Source organism: Dipodomys spectabilis, unplaced genomic scaffold (genome assembly GCF_019054845.1).
Source record: "Dipodomys spectabilis isolate Male_0828 unplaced genomic scaffold, ASM1905484v1 ptg000119l, whole genome shotgun sequence".
NCBI classification, from domain to species: domain Eukaryota; kingdom Metazoa; phylum Chordata; class Mammalia; order Rodentia; family Heteromyidae; genus Dipodomys; species Dipodomys spectabilis.
The window spans coordinates 571623-588491 of record NW_024870796.1 but is presented as its reverse complement, the minus strand read 5'-3'; the positions used below and the strand labels follow the sequence as shown (position 1 = coordinate 588491).

The following is a 16869-nucleotide window of genomic DNA, read 5'->3' as shown; positions in this document are numbered from 1 at the left end:
ATATCCCAGGAAGTAAAAATAAAATATAATTTTTGGAGGGGTAAGGGTGGGAGGGAAGATAGATGTTCTCAGCAGAGAAACAGAAGCCACTAAGTCGAAATTTCAGGATTGCAAAACATAACATCTGAAATTAAAACAAAAACTAAAACAACAATCTACTGGAGAGATGTATCCATCAGGTGGGGGTTGCCGGTGAGCATGTGACCACAACCTGGCTGAGCAAGTCTCAGCACTCAGGGGCTCAATCATTGGGATGACGATTCCCACTCATGAACTCTGGGAGACACATTGGAGCCACAGTACCATTCCTATAGTTTAAAACCCAATGAAATCACTCAAACCAGCCACTCCTAAACCATCCTCCCTGCTCTGCTTTACCTTTTGTGACGATATGCCAATCACAACTCAGCAACAAACCTGTCCCTTACCCTGGTCTTCTGCCTCCTGATCACCCTGTGTCTTTCTTAGGTGGCCCTGTGTGGGCACAGCATCTCTCTTCTCTCTAGGACATTCCTTCCTTGGGTCCTCCTGTGGCTGTGCCTGCCTTTCACACAACAGAATACAAATACAGAACATATCTTTTATAGAGGAAGAGATCCAGGGACAAATGCCAGGACTTCACGAAAGTCAGAATGCATCCAGGTGTACACGCTGGCAAAGAGGAAAGTTTGGGCATGTGTTCCAGATGTGGAAGGCGGGGTGGTGGTTCTGGTTTGAAGATAAAATGTACCCCTTAGGCTCACAGGGTATAAAGGCCTGGCCCCAGCTGGTGGTGCTGTTTGAGGAGATGGTGGAAACGCTAGGAAGTGGGGTCTAGCTGGAGGAAGTAGGTCACTGAGAGAATTTTCTTGGAAGCCAAGCTCTGTTGCCAATCCCTTTCCCACTCTATGTCCCAGTGTCTGTCCGTCTGTCTCTTTCTCTAATGTTCTCCACCATGACGTTTGGCCTTTCTGAGGTCCAGTACACTGAAGCTAAGTGACTGGAGTGAAATATCTGAACTAGCGAGCCACAATAAATCCTTCTTCTTCCTTTTAAGTTGTTCCTGTCAGGTATCTGTCCCAGTGACCAAAAAAAAAAAAAAAAAGAAACACAGGTATGTTCCAAGATCCTTCCTGGAATCCCTGAAGAGAAGGGCTGGCAGACTCAGGGAAGGAGCCAGGCCAGTAGGAAAAAGAGAGTTGTTTCTGACAATGTTTCAGGTATTAGTGAGTCTGAGCCACTACTAAACTGGCTTTCCAGTCTCTTGAGCCAAAGACAGCCATCTTGCCAGGGACAGTTTTCATGAAGTTCACAACCAAAAGTCCTGGCCAATGAAGTCTATGAAGATATGCCTTTTCCCTTCATAAAACAGACCAAACAATGGTTTAATCACTTGTAGATTTCAGATTTAATCAGGTTTTTTAAAATTTCTTCTTGTCAGTTTTGGTAAGGTTTTTCCCTTTTTGTAGATGATTCTCTCTCTCTCTCTCTCTCTCTCTCTCTCTCTCTCTCTCTCTCTCTCCTTCTTCCTCTCCCTCTCGGCACTCTCTTCCTCTCTTCTATCTCCTCTCTTTTCTCTCTCATGCTAGGTATGGAATCCAGGGCCTTGCACATGCTAGACAAGCACTCTACTACTGAGTTTTACCACCAACCCAAAGTCTTGCTGGCTTTGAGACCTTGCAAACCAGACCCACAAAGTAATATATTTTCATGGGCTATATCCACATGACAGAAAATGACATGGGGTATGCTCACAAAGGGTGCTTCTGTACAGGAAATATTCATTCACAGGGTGACATCAGTGCAAGATACAGATACTCTTCAAGTTAACATGGAGTTATTCCATGTTAACTTCCATGGAGTTACTCTATGTTAACTTCCTGATTAACCTTGCTTTGTGTAATAGTTTGGATAGAAAGTGTTCAACACCCCCTCCCTACAAGAGTTCATGTTGAAGGCTTGAACCCAAGGCAATGCACAAAGGTAGGGCTTTGAGCAGTGAGTGAATCCTGAAGACTCTGATTTCACGAATGGATCAATCCTTTGGTAGTTTCACAGTCTGATGGTATTATTGGGAGGTAATGGAAATTATAAAGTAAGGTATGGTTGGGGAAAATGGGACCATGCCTTTGAAGGATACATCTTGTTGTTGGTTCTTTCTGTTTTCTGCTTCTTGGCCATCATGAGGTAAGCAACTCTCTCTCATTATGACCTTCTGCCATGATGTTCTGGCTCTCCAGAGGCCCAGAAACACAGAACCAAGCAACCATGACTGAAATCTCTGACACTGTGAGCCATAATAAATCTTCCCTCCTTCAAGTTGCTTGTCTTATGTATTTTTTCATGGTGATGGGAAGTTTCTCACACTTAGCACCACAGTGCACTGTAGAGTATCTCATTGTATGGCTGTAGTTACAACCTGGTAAAAAAATCAAAATCCAAAATTACAAGTATGGTTTCTACTGAATGCATAGTACCTTTGCACCATCATAAATTTAAGTTCAGCCATCCTCAACTGGGGACCAAATGTGTACCCACACTGGAGACATTCATACAGAATACACTCATGATTCAGAGACGAAATCTAGTCTCTCCACTAGACACTTAAGCATTTTCACTGGCTTTTGTGTGTGTTCATTTGCTTTATTTTTTTGGAAAAAGATGATTATGCATTCAAAATCTCCCCCCTTTTTGGGGAGGGCCAGTTCTGAGGCTTGAACTTAGGGCCTGGGTGCTGTCCCTGAGCTTTTTTGCTCAAGGATCACTTGAACCACATCTCCACTTCCACCTTTTTGGTGTTTAACTGGAGATGTCTCACAGAGATTCTTGCCCAGACTGGCGTCTAACCTCAATCCTCAACTCTCAGCCTCCTGAGTAGCTAGGATTACAGGTGTGAGCCACCAGCACCTGGTTTTATTGTTTTTATAGTTCAATAGTTAACATCACCTTTTTGAACATCTTTTTTTTTTTTTTTGCTTTCCTCCACCATCCACACAGCTGCACAGAATTCAAGCACGTATGCAGAGTCTAGTTAATTGAATCTGTGCCCTCTAGATGAGTGCTTGGACCGTTGCCCATCCTTTTCCATCATAAACGATGCCACACTGAGTTGTGGAATTAGGAAACGTGGAATGTTGCCTGCGTGCTGCTGTGATTTTTTTCCCCCCCACTGGGGCTGCTGTAACGGATACCACTGACTAGGTAACTTAAATTTATTTTCTCACAATTCTGGGAGCTAGACTTCCAAGAACAAGGTGTCACCAGATTTCATTCTAAAGCCATTCTCTCTGGCTTGCTGATCAGGGCCATCTTTAATCTGTGTCCTCCCATGGTCTTCCCTTGGTGGGTGTCTGTGTTCCAATTTCCTCTTCTTAGAACAACTATCCATACTAGACCAGAGCTCACTTTATTGATCTCATTCGACCTGACCCACTTAATGACTTTATCTCCAACCCAGACACATTCTGAGATCCTGGGGGACACATTGGTAAGAATCCCAACCTGAATCTTCAGGGGACATATTTTAGCCTCTCCCAACTTTTACACTGGTTGAGAGCAGGATGGCTGGGTCAAGAGGAAATAGACACTTTTATCTCCACAGTCATAGCATGATGGCATGCTGTTACGGACAGAAGGTTGACCTCCAGTTGATACGTTGGGAGTCCCAGTCCCTAATATGATGGTACTAGAGATAGGGCTCTTAGGAGTTGGCACCAGACAATAAAAGTGGGACCCTTATCTGAGAGATACCAAGAATGCACATCTGAAACCCAAGAAGAGAATGAGAGAGAGCACTCACCATAATCAGGGTTCATTTGGCATCTTGACCTTGAACTTCCCAGCCCCGAGAACTGTGAGAAAAAATTTGTTGTTGGTGTTTAAGCCATCCAGTTGGTGGTATTTTGTCATGGCAATCTAGCTGACAGATACTAATAATTTCTCTACAAACTTGAAAACAGAGTAAGTTGCCTGAATAGTATCCTTGGAGCCAGGCACCAGCCAGTGGCTCACGCCTGTAATTCTAGCTACTCAGGAGGCTGGGATCTGCAGATCATGGTTTGAAGCCAGCCTGGGCAGGAAAGTCTATGAAACTATCTCCAGTGAACCACCAGAAAGCCAGAAGTGTCACTGTGGTTCAAAGTGGGAGAGCGCTAGCCTTGAACAAAAAACTCAGGGACAGCTAGATGCTGGTGGTAATCCTAGCTACTCAGAAGGCTGAGATCTGAGGATTGCGGTTCAAAGCCAGCCTGGGCACAAAAGTCCGTGAGACTCTTATCTCCAACAAAACACTCAGAAAAACCAGAAGTGGTGTTGTGGTTCATGTGGTAGGGTGCTAGCCTTGAGCTGAAGAGCTGAGGGACAGTGCCCAGGCCCAGAGTTCACGCCCCATGACCAAAAAAAAAAAAAGCTCAGGGACAATGCCCAGGCCCTGAGTCCAAGCTCCACGACCAACACACACATATACAAACACATATATACACACATATACAAACAATAAACAACTATTTTTGGCAAGCTCCCATACACATTTATCATTGACTATTAAAAGAAGAATATTAATAAGAATTTTAATATCTCTATAGTTATGGAGTTTTCTTTTTGATTCTGTCAACTTTTGATTTATATAATTTGAAGTGCTGTTACTGGGTTCATACAGATTTAGAACAATATCCTGGTATTGCATTGATCTCTTCATTATTATATCTTTATTTTTAGAATTATTTCTGGAATAAACTCTCCAGTCTTTCCCTCTTCTTCTCCCTTTCTTCTAGTCTTCCTTTCCCCTTCACCTCTTCTTCCTCCTCCATTCTACTTTTTCCTTTTCCTTTCCTCCTCATTCCCTCTTTTCCATCTCTTTCTCTTTATTCTCCTCCTCCCATTTTCTGTTCCTTTCATCTTTTTGCTTTGTTTAGTGATGCAGAACTTGTGCATGTCGGGCGCTGAGCTGTTCCCAGCCCTTCCATCTTCTTTTTGACTTGTACAAGTCAATTAAAACCAATTAAATGTGATTAATAACAGAAATCAAGCCTCTCTCCATCTGAGACATTATACTGTCCTCATTTTAATGCAAAAGGAAACAGAAATAAACTTTGGTGTTACTATACCTTTTGATACAAAAGAATATGTATGTTTTATCTCCTCTCTCTTTTAAATTTAGCAGCTGTCTGTTTTTAACCTTTTGCTTAAAATAAAGAAAAAGAATAGAAAAACAAACCAGAGTGTTCAGGGGGTCAAGGAAACAGAGGCTTTCAAGTCATTTGCACTATAAATGTAAGTTATGAAACAGACAGGTTTGTTTTTTGTTTTTGTTTTGTAGGTTGTGGGGCCTGAACTCTGGTCCTGGGCACTGTCCCTCAGCTCTTCAGCTCAAGGCTAGCGCTCTACCACTTGAGCCACAGTGCCACTTCCAGCTTTTTCTGCTTACGTGGTGCTGAGGAATCGAACCCAGGGCCTCATGCAAGGCAAGCACTCTACCTTCCCAGTCCTGAAACAGACACTTACTATACTGATAAAAAAAAAGGTTGATATTTTGTTCATGGATTATTTTTGCATTAACTTTTTTTTTTTTTTTTTTTACAAAATACTGCATTATACAATTGCTAATCTTGATGCCTGAAGTGCTGGCACCTTATAGTTTTGCACTTGGTGATTGAGATGCCCTGGCCTTTATCCCCTCCTGGTGTGAGCATGCGGGCAGCTTCATCTCCAGCATACCCAGTCGGCCCAACTCTGGCTGGAGGAAAGGGTGAATGTCATCAGCCTCTTGCTTTGAGGCCTGTCCCTAAATCAGGAGGCCAGAGGTCTGAGCTGGGCAAGACTGAGGTCAGATCTTGCAGAGGGAGGCAGGATGCTAAGGAGGGAAGAGATGCCAGGATATCTTGTGGGAGAATTGGACACAGGTTGGTTGGTGACCATCTGATGGGTGGAGGAGAGGGACGCTCTGGCAGTGGAAGGGTCAGGGGTACATCCAAGAGGAGGAGAGGCTCAACAAGGGGCCCAGGAGCCTGAATCCCACTCCAGATAGGTACCTGGGCTGAGAAGGGGTCGATGGAGAGAAGGCGCCCCCTGGTGGTGTCGTACAGCCTCATTCAGCCTCTGACAGTAACACCAGGGAGCTACAAAACTCTCACTAATCAGGATCATTATATAAACATATAACACTGTGTATGTGTATGTACGCAGATAATCGTATGTATATATCTTGGCAGTGCTGTGGATAAAACTAGGGCAGGGCCCTTGCTAGGCAAGTGCTGAACTTGGCCTTTGCTTGTTTTTCTAGTTCATTGACCACCTGAGCCATGCCTCCCGTCGTGCATTTTGCTGGCGATGGAATCTTTCAGACTTTTCTGTCCCGGCTGGCTTTGAACTTTCATCCCCCAGGCCTCGGCCTCGGGAGTAGCTAGGATTACAGGCGTGAGTGCCAGGCTTTTCCTTCTTCACTCCTCCTCCCTAGAGGTGCTCTGTAGTTACAGGCGGGCCTGACCAGCCAATGAACTCAGCCCGAGCTTCTTCCTTACGCTGCTCTGCGCCCCAGTGGTGGCCCCAAGACCTCCTCACCTATCATTCTCTCTCTCTGTCACCTTTCCTGATTCGTTTCCTCATGTTAGTGGTGGGCATCTTGCTGCAGGAACAGGACTGCTGGGGGATTCTCGAACATGCTGGTGGGGCACAGACTTGGCGGGATGCCATGGAATCACAGGTACCTTTGCTGATGGGTATCACAAGGCCTCTTCATTACAGCAGCGCAGGTAGGGCCCTGTGGCCACTCATTTAAGTAAGCTCCTGTTGATGGACACTTGGGTTGTTTCTAATCGATTTCTGTCAGGCAGTGATGCAAGGCGGAGCCTTCACACAGCGTGCAAATACCATGGTTAGATAAATGGTTAAGGGTCAAATAGCCACACCACAGTAATCACCTATTTGTAATTTTAATGCAAACACCCTGCTACGGTTTGGCGGTTGTGTGTCCCCGACACCCCCTCCCCCAATGGACATTCCCACATTGGAAGCCTGGGTGGTTGTATCCGGAGGCGCTATGGAACACTTCAGAGGTGAGGGCCGGTGGATTGTAATGTACACGCTGTGGAACTTCAGGATTCCAGTTTGTCCCGAGGACCTGTGTCATTGGCTGGGTCCTGATACCAGCAGGAACCAGAAAGTGAGGGAGATCAGGGCTGCAGAAACGAGCCCACTGGGAGGGCCAGGGGAGGCGTCCATCAACAGAACAAGTGCAGCTGCTGGCAGGCTCTGAGCTGGCGCAGGAGCATCTTACACCATGTGGCAATGCCCACTGTGGTTGACAAAGTTCCCAAGCCACCTGATGATAACCAACTACGGCATTGGCCTCCAAGGCACAGGTCACCCAGCAAGATCGTGAGATTGCAGTTGTCTGACCCTCTGGGGAGGGGGGGGGTAGTGCCGTGTCTTTGCCCAGGACAGACAGACTGACCAGCAACCTGACCCCCATGGTCCTGAAGGCACATGTCCCCAAGGCAGGTGCCATCCACACGTCTGGAGTGTCTGCCAGGGCTGAGGGCCCACAAAAGGTTTCCTGTGTCACGTAGCCATTTGTGGCAGATGCCAGGCCACCTGGGGGGTGTCTCGGTTAGCAAAGTAGTGAGGCCACTGCCTCTGCCTCTGCCCCACTGGGCCACCTGAAGCGGGGCTGGGGGAGGGGGCCTTTGCTCACTCCACCTCTTCCTCCTCCTTCAGGTCCAGGGCTTCTCAGGTCTTTCCCAGAATAGACGACCTGCAGGTGGAAACACGGGGCGAGTGGTGAGAGCCCCTGCTCTGCAGTTAGGCTGCTCCTGGCCCTGGCCACCTGCTCAGCAAGGGGGACGAGGTGACCCCAGGGGTGCCTGGCAGACTCTATGGGCTTAGATCTCAGCCCACCGCTTCTAATCATTGCCAGCCTCCGTCCAGCTGTGTTAACATGCCAGACAAGCAGGAGACGGCACGTGTGCTGTTTTCTGTCACACAAATATGGGCCGGGAGCTTCTGGACCTAAGAACTATGTCTTGACCATCCATAGGGGCAGCCACCAGTCATGAGGGGTCATGGATCAGCCTCCTTTCCCTACTCCAGCCCTTCACTTCTGCCCTGTCCCTCCCCGTGGGCTGGCTGTGCCCCCAGGAAGCAGATGACAGGGTGTCATGAAACCCTCTCAGCCCTGTCTTCATGCCCCACAGTTCTGATCCTCTCCCCTCCACCCGCCCCCTTTCCGAGTCCCATCCTGACAAGGTAACCTCACCTTAGAGATTTCCACCTCTCTTTTTCTGTTTGGTTTTCTGGGCTCTCACTTTCATAGGAAGCCAAATAAAGACCTAGATAGGAAAAGAAGCAAAATGAATCCCTTGGGATTGACATGATGGCTTGCCTGTCCCACACCTAGAACCCTGAGCTGCTTTTTGATTTTGGATTGAATGTTTTGTTTGGAGATGATTGTTTTCACAGGAAGCTGAGAAACAGCTTCACAGAGAACCTGGAAACCTTCTCCCTCAGTTTCCCCGAGTAGTAGCCAATTATAAAACCCCTCAACAAGCCTTCTTAGGGAAGGCTTACCTTCGGTGCACCTGTAAAGTGGAGTAGTAAAAGAACCCGCTTCCCAGGGCCACACCGAGAATTACTCGAGTTGGCATGTTTGACCCACAGGGATTGAGTGAGCTCAGCCAGGAGTACTGTACAGTAGTTCAGAGTATCTAAAGACAAAATCATTTAAAAAAAAAAATCCTTCTTCTCAGGCACTAGTGCCACATGCCTGTAATCCTAGCTAACCAGGAGGCTGAGACTGAAGGATCAAGATGGAAAGCCAACTGGGGCAGAGAAATCCAAGAAATCTTATCTCCAATTAACCAGCAAACAAACTCTAGAAGTGGAGTTTTGGCTCACGTGGTAAGCTCACCAGCCTGGAGTGATAAAGCCAAGAGAGAGGAAGAGGCCTTGAGTTCAAGCCCCAATACTGGCATGCATGTGTATACACACACACACACACACACACACACACACACACACACACACACACACACACACACAGAGACAGTCATTCCTAATTGTCTTGGAGGGTGGGGCAGTATACGTTCCCCAGGCATAGCTGGAGGTCCTTTCACGACTCGCTTGCTGTGTGATAAGCCAGGAGCCCTGCTTGCTGAGCAAGGGACCTTCCAGGGAAGAGCAGCTCCCCATGAGGGCACACTGCCGTCAAAGGGGGGAATCCTAGGGTCTGCCCTCTTAGCAACTTTACAAGCAAGTTTGTATCTGATGAAGGATCAGACGGGAATGCTTATTTACTGCACAGGACAATGTGAGCACTGCGGAGGCAAGAAGCTTCCATCATGGCAGTAGATTACACGTACGTGCACGTGTGTGCGTGTGCACACGTGCGCGCGTGCACACACACACACACACACAAGTGCACATGTGCCACAGAGAAACCCACAGTTGTTAGCCCAGTGCTTGTGTCTGTCCTCACTCTCGACTGGCTGATGATACAAATAGGGTAGGAATGCTGGACAGTTCTGATTTCCACTGCACAATGTCCAAAATGTTAGTCCAGGAGGAAGCCTGGCTCTGGGGGTCCTTGGGGTCCCCGTGCCCCGCTCCTCTGCCGCTCTGTGCTCCTGGACTAGTAGCTGGCCAGCCAGGGTACTGGAGCCTTCTCTGGGGCTGTCAAGGGGGGGCTATAGCACATCTCTGCTCAGAGCAGAAGCCCCCTAAATAGTGACTAAGAGGCACCCAGACACCGCCAGAGTTCCAGCGGGATCAGCTTACCGTCCTCACTGAAGATGGGGGCAGTATACAGGTAGTGGGTGATGCTGGGGTCTTTCTCAAAAGGACAGTCCACTTGTTTCCACGTGATGAACTCTCCAACTTGTTTGGCCAGTTCCAGGAACTTCTGCCAGGATCACACAGAGACAGAAAACGGAGGTAGCCCCAGTGGCCGGAGGCCCCAGGGGTTGAGCAGGGGACCCTGGCAAAGCCTGTCTCGTCCCCCGTGGTGATGTCAAGGGTTCGAGGAGAACCGTGGGACAGTGTGCCTCTGAGACTGACCGTACTGAGGACGGCCATCCATCCAGGGCTTCGACTTGGTCACTGTCTGTTTCTGGTACTTGGCCCGTGAGCCACTCCAACACATGGGTGTGGGGTGAGCCCGGGCTGGGGGTCGGGACACAGAGCAGATGGGTGTGGTGTTGATTTTGAGGAGCTCAGGGACTCAGGGGCTGTGAGATTGATTGGGGGGTACCCCCCTTGATCTTCTGCAGGAGCCCTAGCGGGGGGCGCTCACTCTGCCTGGGGGAGGGGTCACATGCCCCTCCTCCCTTGGGCCCTGCTCTGGTGCCCATGCCCTGTGTGTGTGTCTGTGCATCCCCTGTCGGAGCACCTTGCCAGTTGTCTGAAAGGTCTTACGGGCCTGGTGCGCCTCATGGGTCCAAAATGATTCTGCTTCACCAGGCTGGCACCCAGAGCACACAGGGATACATGTACCAGCCTCCATCTCGCGCTCTGGCTGATGATATCGGGGTAGAAGACTCGACAGCCTGCCTAATCTGGGTGGAGCCCCCCTCTCCCTCTCCCCGCCCCCCTCCCCGCCACCCCGTACCCCTGACCCCTACCTCAAAGTTGACATGCCCATTGGGAAGGCGGTTGGCGCAGCCCTCGTTCAGGAAGTAGATGTCTTTGATGAGCAGGCTGAAGAAGGGGATGACGATCTGGAGGGGAGAAGGGAAGTCAGACCTCAGGTGGCCTGGAGCCCTGCAGCAGCCTTGCCAGTGGGCCCCTGCCCCAGGGGCCTCTCTCTGATGCATCCCGGGATAAAGAGGGTAAGAGGTCCTTCCTGGTCAAGGGTGGCTGGTCTCAGGACCTCGTGGTAAGGCCCTGTGAACCAGCTATCTGCCACTGTGTCAAAACACTCAAGAGGAACATTGTGAAAGGAGGAACAGTTCACTTTGGCTTAGAGTTTCAGAGCTTTCAGTTTGTAGTCAGCTGACTCTGCAGCTTTGGGCCTGTGGTAAGGCAGAAACATCACGGTCATCATCTCAGGTGTTGGTCAGAGAGACAGAGGCTGACTGCTGCCCAGGGTGTAGCCCACCTACACCTGCTCTGGGTGGAGCAGGGAGCAGCTCTGGAGGCTGGATAAACCTCTGGTCCCAGGGGGCCTCTTGCTTACCTTCTCCCGGCTGCTGTGGGCGGTCAGGAAGCGATGGGCTGCCCCTCGCAGGGCTGTCCTGTAGTTACAGAAGTTTCCTGTCGGGTCCATCTGGTGCTGGAGGGAAGACAGGAAGGAATTGGGCAGCTGGGTCTGGTGGGCAGCGGACACCCCTGAGCTGAGCCAACCTTGTTTACCTCCAGGATGAAAAACTTGGCTGTCTTCACTTTGGCCCAAGTCTTCTTCAGTCTGGAGACAGGGCTCATGTTCATTCCGGCTGGAAGGGGGAAGGCCGGGCTTGGAAGGGCTCTTCCAGCCTGGACAGTCCTGCTTGCTCCCCCTGGTGCCAAGTTCAGGTATAGCTGCAGTGCCCCTCCCTCCCCTCACCAAGACAGCCCAGATGTCTGCAGTGGCCTTGGACTACCAGTTGGGTGGGTGGGCACTGGTGGATTGCACCAATAGGCCCAGCTGATGTGTGGGGGACCCTCATTGTCTGTCTCCACTACACAAACACCCCTCTCTCCGCCCTCCCCCCCCCCCCCCCCCCCCGCCATGACCCGTGACTGTTTTGGGGTCCTCATCATCTCTGATCTGGAAGCACAAGGCCAGGCCTTCCACAAAAGCCCTGAGGACTAAGCTTGTCTCTTTAAGGGACGTGGCTGCAGACTACCCATCTTACACCCACCCACTGCTCAGAAGTAGGGCTTGTACCCCATCTCCCCAGAAGTGTCTGCTTCAACCTCTGGGCGTCCTCACTCACAGATAATGGCCATCAAGGAGTTGAAGTTGCCAATGTTGAAGCACTCTCGGGCCACATCGATGAAGAACTCAATCACTTGAGCCCTCTGCTTTTTCTTGGCAGGCTGGGGATAGGGTACCACAGCATCAGCAATGACACGTTCCTCCCCGGCCTTGCTCAGACCCTCTGTTCACCAAACTCAGCCCTCTTTTATTTTATTTTTTGTGCCCGTACTCAGTCTTGAACTCAAGCTTTTCACCAAAGACTGGCTCTCTACCACTTTAGCCATGCCTCCCTTTCTAGTTTTTTTTTTTGCTGGTTAATTAGATATTAAGAATCTCTTGGGCTGGGTACCAGTGGCTCATGCCTATAATCCTAGCTACTCAGGAGGCTGAGATCTGAGGATTACCATTCAAAGCCAGCCCAGGCAGGAAAGTCCCTGAGACTCTTATCTCCAATAAACCACCTGAAAACCAGAAGTGGCACTGTGGCTCACGTGGTAGAGCACTCATCTTGAGCTGAAGAGCAGAGGGACAGCGCCCAGACCCAGAGTTCAAGCCCCACAACTGACAAAACAACACAACAACCAAAAAAAACCAAAACACTTTCAAACGAATTTCTCAATCCTCAGATCTCAGCCTCCTGAGTAGCTGGAATGATAGGCGTGAGCCACTGGCGCCTGACCTTGACCTGAACCTTTAAAGCGCAACATCCCAACTTGTAAAGGTTAGATTGCCTCCTCTTCTAAAATTCTGAGTAAGACTAAGTGAGACAAACCACCCAGCTGTTAGGCCAGGCTGCCCAGGACAGGGGAGCTGCTCAGGGTCGAGGCAAACAGCAACAGTGGACAGCTGGCTGCTGATCCACCCTTAACGCTCTGCCTACAAGGTACATGTCACTTCAAGAGAAGGCTGAACCCGTCTCCTGGGCGGGGCGGTTGCCAGCCAAGCCCCCAGAGATGACTGGGGCTCAAGATGTCCTTCCAGTTTGCACGGTGGGGGCCTCTCCAGCCCCAGCTGTCCCTTGGCTATGTCAGGTCCTGCCCTCTCTGGCTTTGTGCTCACCATGCAGATCTCAGTGGCCACAAGGTAGCACAGTCGGTTGAACCACTTCACGTAAGCCTCCAGGTTGTTGGTTCTGTCACTGAAACAAGGCTGGAAAAGACATGGGAGCACATGCCGCGTTGGTCAGTAAAACCTTAGAACAGAAAGTCAGTTCATGATCATTAGACAACCGGAGCAAGGTGAAAACTTAACTGCCAGGAAACACCAGTGGTTTTTGTTGTGTCTCTTTCTGGCCTTGTTTTCCCTATACATTTAAAGGTGTAGGAGTGTGGAGGTGGCTCATGGATTCAATCCGTACTACTACGGGAAGTGGGGTGGGGTGGGAAGGGAGATGTAGTGCAGTGATGGAATGAATGCTTATACTTAGCAAGTAAGGGGGTTCAAGGTTTTATACCTAGCACTAAATAAGCTTAATAACAAATACATAAGAGCTGGGCACCGGTGGCTCACTCCTGTAATCCTAGCTACTCAGGAGGCTGAGATCTGAGGATCATGATTCTAAGCCAGCCCAGGCAGGAAACTTTATGAGACTCTTATCTCCAATTACCACCAGAAAAATGGAAGCGGTGCTGTGGTTCAAAGTGGTAGAGTGCTAGCCTTGAGCAAAAAAGCTCAAGACCCAGGCCTAGAGTTCAAGCCCCATGACTGAAAGAAAAAAAAAAAAAAGTAAGGTTGCAGTGAAAGCGGTAAGCATATCCATAGAATTTTGGTGAATTTTCTTACACACTGAATTTTAGTTATAATCTCACAGCTTGTGTGTCTTTTACAATTAGTTGTGAAAGTGTACAGAAAGGGGCTCCTCGGTTTCCTAAGCATTTCTAGCCAAGGTTGAACTAAGTCACCTCTGTCCTCTTTCAGCTCTGGTATGGGGCCCTATGAACAAGTAGCATTTTGACTGTCTAGCTAGCGTCTCTTCTCCAGTTTTGTGTTTTGGATGGAAATTTCAAAAAACATTTAAAAGAGAAACAAACGAGCCAGTCGAGGTAGCTCATGACTATAATCCTAGCTACTCAGGAGGCTGAGATCTGAGGATCACAGTTCGAACCCAGCCTGGGCAGGAAAGTCTGTTGAGACTCTTATCTCCAATAAACCACTAGAAAACCAGAAGTGGTGCTGTGGCTCCAGCAGTAGAGTGCTTGTCTTCAACTGAGGAGTCTCAGGGACAGCGCCCAAGCCCAGAGTTCGAGCCCCACCACCACCAACAAAAAAAAGAGAGAAACAAATGCTTAAATTTGTGTCATTCTAGGGGCTGGGAAGGTGGTTCAGTGGTGGAGTGCTTGCCTTGCATGCATGAGGCCCTGGGTTTGATTCCTCAGCACCACATAAGCAAAAAGAAAAAAGCCAGAAGCAGCGCTGTGGCTCAAGTGGTAGAGCACTAGCCTTGAGCTGAAGAGCTGAGGGACAGCGCCCAGGCCCAGAGTTCAGGCCCCATGACTGGATCCCCCCCAAAAAAAATTTGTGACATTATAAAGGTGATGTACAGAAGGGTTATCGTTTCATAAGTCAGGTAAAGAATACATTTCTTTTTGGACAATGTCACCCCTTCCCTCACTCTCTCCCGCCGCCACCCACACGTTGTAGTGTTCATCTTCAGCATAGTGTCCAGTGAGCACCACTGCTGCAATTGTTCACCCTGTGCCCCCCCATTTCTGTGCCCTTGTCACCCTCCCAAAGACAACATTCTTGTGTTGGGGGTGGATAATTCAAAATCTTAAAGAGCTTCCCAGCATAGTGCCGACGCCTAGTCTTGAATTCTAGGCTCATAAAGGCCATGGTGAACCCCACGGAGCAGATACGTGTTAGATACCCATTCAGTCATGGGTTATATTCTGCTGTTGCTCATGAGTTCATTGATACATTTACAGATCTCATGTTGCAACGTATCTCTGTGTGTGTGTATGTGTGTGTTGGAACTGGGGGTTGAACTGTGGGCCTCTTCCCCTCCCTTGGCTTTCTTGCCTTGGAAGTGGGTGGCAGCAAGTGACATACCTGTGGGGATGCACCTGTTCTTTAGGCTTTGCCGGCCAAATGCACCAGCCTGCACTTCCCCAAGTGATCACTGGAGGGCACTAGCACCCACCAAAAGGCACCAGAAGGGCCTGGAGGGTCCTGAGCCCAGAGTGGTGCCAGCTGCTCCCACAGCTCCATCCATTCCCACCCATCACCTAACTCTTAGGTGTATGTGGCCGGCAGCCTCCCTCTCCCCTCCCCACCCCTGGCTGGTCAGGCTCTCTGCAGGGCGGGGTGGGGGCGGCTCCTCTGGGACTCACAGGTCTGAAATGGAGGGGGTGGAGGGAATTGGCCCAGCCCCATCATCCAGCTCTGGGTGGCCCCAAGCTCACCCAGTGGGTGCCCCCCCCCCGGGATCTCCTTCAGGGTGTGGTCCAGGAGTCTTTACCTTTGTGCTGGCCAGCGGGTCCTTATTCACAAAAGCCTGGACAAACTCCTCAGGCCCGATGTGTCTCAGCCGCTCCTAGGAGAAGGGAGAAGGGTCATCACCACCAAGCATGGTGGGGTGCAGAAGGCAAAGCAGCCCACTCCCAGCCCCCCTCACTTCGTGGGCCGGCCCTACTTCCCAGGGGTTAGGTCAGGGCATCCCCAATACAAGCAGGAAGGAGAGCTTAAGGGTTGGGGTGGGGGGAGCTGTTCTCAGTTGCTCCCTCCCAGGGTCTGGGCACACTGCCCGCTCACCAGCTCCACGTGGGTCAGCTGCTGGGCCAGCGTGTAGGGGTCGCTGCAGACGACCAGGAGCTCCCTGTGGATGGAGGCCGGTGGCTTGGTCCGGTAGGAGATGGGCTTGTCAGTGCCCAGCAGGCCTTCCGGCCCCTGGCCCAGGGCCGCCAGCTTCTGGTGCAGAGCCTGCAGGAGCTGATGCATCCTCTTTCGGTAGGCCTGGGGAGGGGGAGGGGGCAGGGCCGTGTTGAAGGGGAGACTCCGGCCTCAGCACCCCATCTCCCAGCCTCTACGCTGTGGCCAGGTAGGCTCCTGGGAGAAGACCGCAGGATGATGGGTAGCAGCTGAGAAAAACACACAGCAGGGAAGGCAACCAGACCCCAGGTGGCCCCAGCAGGACAAGGCGGTAAATGGAGGAGAGAGGCGAGCAAGCAAGCAAGCCAGGGACTTGGAGAAAGGAAGCACTTGTTTCCCTGTCCTGTCTCTCAGGACATGGAGGAGGCCCGTGGACCCTCCCTCACCATCTCGCTCTCCGACCCTGAACGACTCATCTGGGACTCCATCTAAGTACCTGCTGCTACTTTCGCTCATTGGCTAGCGCTCTACCAGCTGAGCCACGCCTCCTACTGAGCCACGCCTCCAACGGTTTCTGAAGAACCACTGTTAAAAATGATTGAGTTTGCCTACTAGCCAGCTATTGCTGCCCTTCCTGTTAGCAGGGCCCCAGACCAGCTCTGGGCATACATGGACACTCAGTATACCCCTTCACCATGCGGCGTGGGCAGATGGAGTCCAGCTTTGCACTATGCCCTTTGCACTGTGTCTCTGGACGCAGAGACAAAAGGCCATACCCTCCCTCAAGGGACACTTACTCTTCTACCCCCAAGAGGAGCCCCTAATCTCACCGTGCCCCAGTGGGTGTGGCCAGAGCACCACTGTCCTGTCCTTTCTCTCTTGCCTAGGGGCTATAAACCCAGCCTCTCTCAGGCCTCAGCACTGGTCTTAGGGAGCTATAACTACTGAACCCAAAGGACTGGGGGACCCTTGCAGGAAGGTGCCCAAAGACACACAGCTCTGAAAATACCTAACCATAGGTATTGGGTTTTCCATCATTCTATTCCACCTCTGTAGGAAAAACTTAAAGAAAAAAAAAAAAAAAAGATAATGCTAGGGCTAACCCTCCTCCCACGACTGTCCCTCCCCGACCAAAGATAATGATGGAAAAAAAAAAGTTTTTTGGAGCAAAAGACATAATGCCTGTGATTTGCCTG

At 50.2% G+C, this 16869-nt stretch overlaps 1 protein-coding gene across 3 annotated transcripts in view; it reads right to left on the bottom strand.

The window, feature by feature from the left end:
- Window positions 1-6894: 6894 nt before the first annotated feature.
- Window positions 6895-16869, bottom strand: part of Rasgef1c (RasGEF domain family member 1C) — a 36088-nt gene continuing 26113 nt past the window's right edge. For all 3 annotated transcript variants that reach the window (XM_042688895.1, XM_042688894.1, XM_042688896.1), the window contains exons 5-14: window positions 15617-15817; window positions 15324-15398; window positions 12926-13015; window positions 11883-11985; window positions 11320-11399; window positions 11144-11239; window positions 10590-10685; window positions 9748-9871; window positions 8231-8303; window positions 6895-7729 (exon numbers count right to left, since the gene is read on the bottom strand). In XM_042688895.1, coding sequence (XP_042544829.1) covers window positions 7705-7729; window positions 8231-8303; window positions 9748-9871; window positions 10590-10685; window positions 11144-11239; window positions 11320-11399; window positions 11883-11985; window positions 12926-13015; window positions 15324-15398; window positions 15617-15817 — 963 coding nt within the window. In that variant the 3' untranslated portion in view covers window positions 6895-7704. The remainder of the gene's footprint in view (window positions 7730-8230; window positions 8304-9747; window positions 9872-10589; window positions 10686-11143; window positions 11240-11319; window positions 11400-11882; window positions 11986-12925; window positions 13016-15323; window positions 15399-15616; window positions 15818-16869) is intronic.